We start from the raw sequence: 7,995 nt of genomic DNA on the forward strand, positions 1-7,995 counted from the left end.
TCTGAAACAGATGAGCAACTTGGGGATGACACTTCCCAAAAGTATTTGATGAAAAGTTTTCGGCACAATCTGGTGTGGGGATAAGATTACACCAGACTGCAGACAGGCAGTATGACTGGCAAGTACCAGCAACCTGGCAAAGCAGTTACCAGCTCTTTCATAAGGGCTCTGCACTAAGGCTAGAGCCTCTGCTAGCAGCAGGCCTGCTTCTGAGAGCAGCCAAGGCCTGTAAGCTGGCCTCTAAGAGAACAAAATGCGCAAACAAACATCACATGGCAAATACCACTTGTCACCACTTCCCACGGGCAGAGTTTTGGTGCAGATGCTCAGAGCGGTTGTAACAACTCCCAAGGAAAATGACAAACTGAACCCCAGGACATTTTCCCCAGACTCCGGGCAGAGATCGGAGAGTATTACAGCGTGGTGGAAGTAGTACAATAAAAACAGGCAGTCTTTCCAGCCCGGTGAGCCATGTTGCACTAGCAGGAGCCCTCCACTACTGATGTGCCAGGTACGCAGGGCATATGCTGATGAGCTGAACCACCGTGTACAGAGACCCTGCACCCCCGTGTGCTTCAGCCACAGCACATGTGCTGCTCTGTGAGCTCCTACTGGTCTTGCAGCAGGCCATCACGTGGTGGGGAAGCGCTGCTGGCCCTGGGAAAGAGCAAGAGCAGGCTGCCACCATAGGATTTATTAAGCCAGGCTGCAGGCTGCTCCTCAAGCTAGGGAAAAAGCTTGCTGCCAATGAACTGCAGGCAAGGGGATTGCCCTAGGGCTGGATGATGAGTGCAAGTTAGATCTGCTCTAGGCAGGGATGGCTCAACTGGCAACTTTTCAAGTGCTTACCAGGCTCCAAACTCACAAGACACTAATGGCACTTCATGCAAGCCGCTCCCCTAGAAGACACAGGAGACACCAGAACAGGGCAGATCATCCCTTTCACTGTGCTCAGTCAGTCCTCAAACATGAGAAGTAATAAGTAATTCACATCCCAAAGCCTTTGACAGCTATCAGCAATGGCTTGAGAGGTCTATTCCTCTCTGAAAACAAGGTGGCATTCCTCTCCACTCACAGTGGCTTATTAAATGCTTCCAACCCATTACCACCAACTGCTTGTGGGTCGCCATACCCTTACAGGCCCCAGTCCACCTTGGAGCTCAGACAAGAAGGCAGCACAGAGGACCCATGACATACCTGTTGCGCTGTCCCTGCAAGGTCCTCTTGCCTGCTGGAGGCACAGACAACAGTGTCAGAGGAGAAACTCTTCCAATATATGCTGGTCTTTGAGCTTTTATTCAAGTATGTAGTTTTCTAAGCCCTTACTTGTTATGAGGTGCTCCAGCATCTGTGAACTAAGGCTAAATGCACTTCCACATGTTTGTTTCTGGGCATGAATACTTTACTAGCGCTCAAGCTAAAACATCTGAAACCTGTACTCAAAATTTTGGCCCACAAGCTCTAGCAAGCTCACTGTTCCTGGGCTTGCCTGCAGTGTGTAAAGCCAAGACAAGCCCTTCCCAAATGTTTTAAAGCAGTAGTTTTCAACCTCAAACAACCATTTGAGAGGTTTTGGTCAAAGAGCCATGTTATGTGTTTTAGCAGCTGGGAGGAAAGGGGTAAAACTCAGCACTAACCACTGATGTAATGCTCTTTTACAAATTGCTTTGCTAAATACATGGTGTGGTTCAGCACTGTAGTCTAAAGCCTTGTCCTGTCTGGGGCTGTGAAGTCAATGACAGTTGTAAATTAAACAATCATTAAAAGTGAGTATCAGTTTGGCAAACTGAAGCTTGAATGCTTCCCTAGTTGGGGAGCTCCTTTCCCCTTCAAAGTTTGCTGGGCACCCAGAGAAAATGGGAATGTGGGAAGGAGAGCTGGGGACTGCAGGAAGGAGGAGGGGGCAGGGAACATTTCTAGAGTGAGGTGGGAAGGGAAAGGAAGCAATGTCTAGTATTGATGGGAATGGAAACAGAGATGGGAAAAACAATTTAGGATTGCAATTGTGACTTGGTTTTAATGGAGCAAGGGGAAGGAGAAAGCAGACAAGAGCAGTCACACAATCCAGGATTAACCACTGCCTCCCCAGACGTACACTTCTGGTGGCAGGCACTGACAAACCCCCAATAGCTGGCAGGTAACAGGGGTCGGTTGCTAAGAATCAGCTCACAGACCTCCTTGTGCAGCCTGGCTAAGAACAATGTAGCAACAGCAGCACTGCTTTGAACTGTTTTGAAACACTACAAACAGGAAAAGTAACTTCTGAAACAAAACCCAGAGCTATGTGTCATAGTCCAAATGCGGCCAGGGAGGCGTGCGATGAAAAACCCGGCAGGGTCTGTGTGGATGCAGAGAAGTAGACTATTTATGGGTGCAGGTCCAGGTGATGCTTTCCCACTTCTCTCATTGCTGATGGCAGTAGGACTGGAAGACTCCCCAAACTGTTAACTGTAAATCCCCATCTGCAGACTGATGCTTCTCTGCAGTTGCAGATTGTGTTGAATGAACACCCCAGCTCAGCCTAGCAGAAGGCTGACACTGGGAAAGAGCCTGTCTGCAGTTTCACAGGCAGTGAATGAGATCTGAATGGGGCGAGGCCAGCGAGGGCTTCAGGACCTTGCTTTGATCTTCCAGGCCGGACCTCAGGTGTGCCAGCAACACCCTCCTACGTGGTCTTGCAGTACCGTCAGAAACAGCAGCCATATCAGCATCGCCTGCTCGCCTGCCAACATCTCTTTAGACAGATTAAACAACCTTCTAAAACAAACCATTACAGCCCTTTGTACTGTAACTCACTGATTTACTTATTCCTTTTTGTGGATGTACACTTGAATTCTGAGGTCAGAAGATGGTCCAAGCTGCCCTTGTTCCCCACATACAAAGGGCTTCATTACAGGCAGCTGCTTTAAACTTCGGGGGCCAAAGGACTGAAAGACTGCCTAAACAGGGGAATGAAGAGAGCCTTGTGATAAAAATACCAGAAAAAACCAACCCACCAACCAGAGTTTGGACTGTACCTTCCAACCCTGTGAGGCTGATGCACCCATCAAGAACCTGGTCCCCCTATGGTCAGTGCAAAAAGGAATATAAGGACTGGCTGAGCCTTGCCTTGCTTCTCCTTCAGCTGGGGAAAACACAGGGCGGCAGCAGGGCACCACAACTTAGCAGGAAGGCCCAAAGGCTTTGAAGCACACATCAGTGTTAGTCAAGAGCAGATTGGTCTTTTAGGAACAGTATCACCAATTGCCACATCTCACTTTTCAGAGCAGAACATGACAAGGAAGTCACATGCAAGAGAGCTGCACTAATGTAACACTGTAAGATAAGATTAAAACGGGGGGGGGCGGGGAAAGAGGATTTCTGAGCACTTCATACTTCAGTCAGTCATGTGGTGACCTCTGTGTTTTGATGCTCCAGCATTAAAGGGTACCTACGAGTACAACATTTTCTGTAGTCCCCACAGCTTGCCATTGGTAGGCAGCATGTGGGTGGTTCACAGGTAAGAGTTGCCTCAAACATCACTCCTGCATTTCTGCAACTACGTCACTTGGTCTGATAAGAGACTTGATCTCTCTAAACAAACTGTTCTTTGTGAGCACTAAGGTACTGCGAGGAGGAGACAAGCAAGAACCACAGGACATTAGGGCAAATCAGTCCTTTTCTCTCAAATTATAAGGAAACAAAAGTGAAGCAGGAAGAAAGCAGTACCTCTGTCAAAGGTCTCGGTCTTCTCTCTACAACAAATTCTGTGTGGCACAGCTCACAGTAACTTGTGTTGGAGGAGGATAACCATTTTTCCAGGCAGCTCTTGTGCACGGTGCCCAGTGTTCCTGTGCAGTCACATGGGGAAAGCAGTCCCTCCCCATTTCCACCTTCGTGACAGATTCGACAGATGGGACCATCACTAAAGAGGCAGACAAACAGAATGAAATCACGGTCAGAGCAGGCAGAACGATACAGCCACATCAGAGAATAGGGTTCAATCCCACCAAGCCCCAGAAGGGCACACGCACAGCAGGCAAGTGTGGCAGAGCATGCCAGGCACACTGCGACTCTCCAAAGCAGCCTGCTGCAGCAAGAAACTAGTCTCAGGGGAGCGTAGTGGTGCCCGGGACATTCTAGGTCACTAGTGTCTGGAAGCAGTGTTGATGAGCGCCACAACACCCAAGAGAAGCTGGCACGTCAGCCTGGGCAGCGCAGCTGACCACAGGAGAGACCACAGTGCATGTGTTCCACAGTCTCCAGCTCAGATCAGAGGGCAGAGGATGACACCGCAGTAGAGACCAACACTGTAGCACTGGTTTCAAATACAGAAGGTCAAAGCAAAGCCAGATGATCCACGCTAGTCACAGAAAGTCTCCAGCCACCTGGAGCCACTCAAGAAGTTTGCAATCACAGTCACATTTATCAGATCGCTCGCCTACTCTCACCCTGCATCCTGGGTTTAGCAGTAACTGCGTAAGGACAGCGATATCTAAAGACACAACTACATTGACCCTGGAAGCTCAGGTCTCCAAAGACACAACGTATTTCATGGCAAGCAGTCACACAAAGTTCTTGGCATACAAATCCTCACCCATCACAGTGCAGTAACTCACTCAGCATCCTACCTGCCATGCAGAGAAGCATTCTGCAGCATTCAGGCCTTTAACTGGCTACAGAAATGCCTTGGGACTTCAACCACCACCACTTCTCCTTCCTCCTTGGCTAGAAGTTCCAATTACAGAATCAAACCTCTTTGATCATGCTCAAGATCTGCTCTCTCGGGATCTCACAAAATCAGAGATGCTTATCAAGGGAAGTATCAATAGCTTTCAGAGACCCATGTAACCTTCCCCACAGGAAGCCCGCACTGCTGATCACACTCAAACCACCAATTTGTTTCCCAGATGCTTCCTTATGCCTCTAACTGGCACTGCTGACAGTGGACTATTAGTGCTACTGTTCCAGCAACCAGCAACCATTAGCTCAGGTGTATCAGATGATATTCACACAACAAATCTCCATCACAGACTAAAGTTATTTTTTCTTGCACCTATGTAAACTCAGGGCATCCAGTGTCCCGTAGCTAGGACTCTCTCTAGCTGCACAAAGAACCAAGCCCTTTTCACTTGAAACCTCTCACTTGTTCTGTGTATTATCCCCTAATTCTTGTCCTGTAGAAGACAATGTTTTCCACACACCCCCAGCTTTACAGTTCTTCATCAGAGCTAGCTCAGTCACCTCTTGCACAACAGTCCTAGCCTATTCAGTCATGCCTTAGACAGAAACACATCCACCTTTCTGATCACCTTCACTACCCTTCACTCTACCTCTCGCGTTTCTCAAACATCCTTTTAGAGCTGGAAGGACCAGAGGTAGTTTTCAAGATGTGGGCACACGAAGGATTTTTGCACTGACTGTGTTCTGTCCTTCATTGCCTTCCTAAATCTTAGCATCTTATTTGCCTTTTGGTCACTGCTATCCATAACCACCACACGCTCAAGATCTACTTCCTCCAAACCCACAAACACATATGTAAATCCCAGACTACTGTTCTCCATCTTCATCACTACACACTGAACTGCAACAACTATTTCAGCCTGCAGTCATTTCCAATAGTGTTCAGTTCCCTAAACTCAGGTGTCTTGTGCCATTTTAGGTCCAAGGGCATATCCCAGCTGGCATCCAAAGGCACGGGTTCCTAGAAGTTCTGTGCCATATCTGCCAGCCCCAGAATGAGGATGTCTTGGGCTCCCTGGGAAACCTCAAATGGTTCCAGATACCAAAGTTTGCTATTCTCAGCAATTCAGAACATCTCTTCAGTGTTTGCCATTCAACAAGATCATTTAGAAATAAAACACTGGACATCAGAGGCCCAATGCAGGGCTACGCTCCCTGGACCACGAAAATGAGCCACTCACTACTATCTCACTTCTTTCCAACCTTCCGACCAGCCACTTCTTTCACACAACCACCATTTGCTTACATCCTTAGTTGCACAGATTTGGGGGTGGGAGAGAGGGTAAGAAAGGAACTTCTTTATTTCAAAGACCCTATTGCACGCCTTCTCGAAATCCAGGTGAGCTATATCAGCTATCACCTTTTTCCACATATCGCTGACAGTACGAAAGCCACACTGATCCCATCTCACAGTTCATACTCCACTGTTATTCTGAGTTTAAAAACACCCACCTGTTTACAAAAGATGTTTCTGGGACTGCAACACAACAGTAAGAACCAACAGTCTGCGATCTTCAAAAGCAGTAGCGCTACTTGCATTAACTTGCACAACCAGACAAAACAGAAAGCAAGAGCAAAACATGGAAACAGTGCAAGATAAAGAGGCATACTGGGGAATAACATTCATGGGACATGAAAGAAGAAAAGAGCTAGCAAGAAAGTGCCTATCAATTCACTAAAGGAGAAGCAGGACTCCTCTCCTAGGCACCACAGATCTCTACCATTTTCAACTCAATATTTATCAGGTTTCATCCCAATTGGAATTTTTAAGAATATTTAGGACTGCAAAACAACATACACCCACTGCACCATCCCCTTCTCTCTGCCAAACATCACTGGTGAACCACTAGCCCTTGTTGTCTCTTCATATTCACATGTCTTTTATTTAGGGGATTTCCTCAACCAGGACAATCCCTGCAACAGAATTCTGAAGAGGTGGTAGAAACCCCATCCTCAGAGATACTGAAAACTGCATCAGACAAAGCTCTGCTCAGTCTGATCCGTCTTTAAAGTTGGCCTTGCTCTGAAAGGAGGCTGGACCACATGTCCTCCAGAATTCCTTTCCAGTCTGAATTATTTCATGATTCTGTAACCTTTATTGCCATAAAGCTCAGTGCTGTATCAAAATGACAAAATTACAGTCCGCTCACTCAGCCTCAGTGACAGGGACAGACCAGAAAAACCCTTAAGCCTCTACTGCTCTCATGCATCTGCTATTTTCCGAGAAAAGCATCTGCAAGATATTTCATCTGTTCTCTTCCTGTTTGAGAAGTTTCATATTTCCAGTGCATTAATATAACCTTGGCTACCAATAAACAATCCAGAAGGAAAAAATTTGCTGACAGTGAGAGAAAAAAAAAAAATCTTATCAGACTGCATTTTCCTTCCTTCCTATCCGGAGGGGGACAGGGCTGGGTCACACCCCCACATGATACACCCTCCCCTCAGAGTTTTCCAGCAGGCTGTAGAGAACGTATCACTAATTCAACCCTCCAGTGCAGTCACGCTGCTCCTGGCTTCGCTTTGCTAACTGCTGGTGAGAAGGAAGAGACTGAAACCCACCACCACCTAAAGGAATGCACTGGTGTCCCACGAAGACATGTGCATGAGGGATTGCTCATGCTGGGTTTTTAAACCTGTCCTTACCTGATTTTTATACCTCTGCAATTCTTAAGAGGTTGCACAACTCCTCACCCAGCCTACCTGTTGTAAAGAAAGCAAGCTCAGTTCCCCTCACGTTTTTATTGACCTGCTCCAGGTTTGCTAGATAAAGCAATTAGGTTTGCCTCAGTTCTCATCCAGCTTTCCTCCCCCACATCTGCTGTCACCGCTTTCACACCTCATCAACGTTTGGCCAAATGCACTGCAAAAACACACAGCTGTTCAGACAGGATTTGAACAGAAAACATGCCTGGTCTCACTAGCTGGACTGAACAATGCTACCAAGTGTCCCCTGCTCTGGAAACTGCTCGAAATACGTGGTAAGACACATCAGGAAGATCTGAGCGAGTGAAGGTGCCACACGCCCTACAGCAATAGCTGGCCACTGCGGTTCTGCCGCGCAAACACCCTCGCCTCCCTGGGGCTGCAAACCAACACCACGCCTTTGCTCCACAACCAGCTCGGAGCAGGGGCTGTGCTCCATTTGCAGCCCTTAAATCATCCCCATGAGCGCACGCTGCCCTTGGCAGCACGGCGTCCCCCCTTCGCTGCCGCTCAGCATCGCCTCGACAGAGGCACACGGCAAGAGGAGCCTGCGTCGCCGCATGCTGC

General features: G+C 47.9%; 1 protein-coding gene across 1 annotated transcript in view; it reads right to left on the reverse strand.

Moving 5' to 3' along the window:
• Positions 1-7,995, reverse strand: part of MARCH2 (membrane-associated ring finger (C3HC4) 2, E3 ubiquitin protein ligase) — a gene marked incomplete at its 5' end in the record, with an annotated part of 22,045 nt that overhangs the window by 13,664 nt on the left and 386 nt on the right. Inside the window, one exon of the mRNA XM_010157904.1 lies at positions 3,709-3,904. Within this exon, the coding sequence (XP_010156206.1) occupies positions 3,709-3,904 (196 nt within the window). The remainder of the gene's footprint in view (positions 1-3,708; positions 3,905-7,995) is intronic.

Source organism: Eurypyga helias, unplaced genomic scaffold (genome assembly GCF_000690775.1).
Source record: "Eurypyga helias isolate BGI_N326 unplaced genomic scaffold, ASM69077v1 scaffold7698, whole genome shotgun sequence".
NCBI lineage: Eukaryota > Metazoa > Chordata > Aves > Eurypygiformes > Eurypygidae > Eurypyga > Eurypyga helias.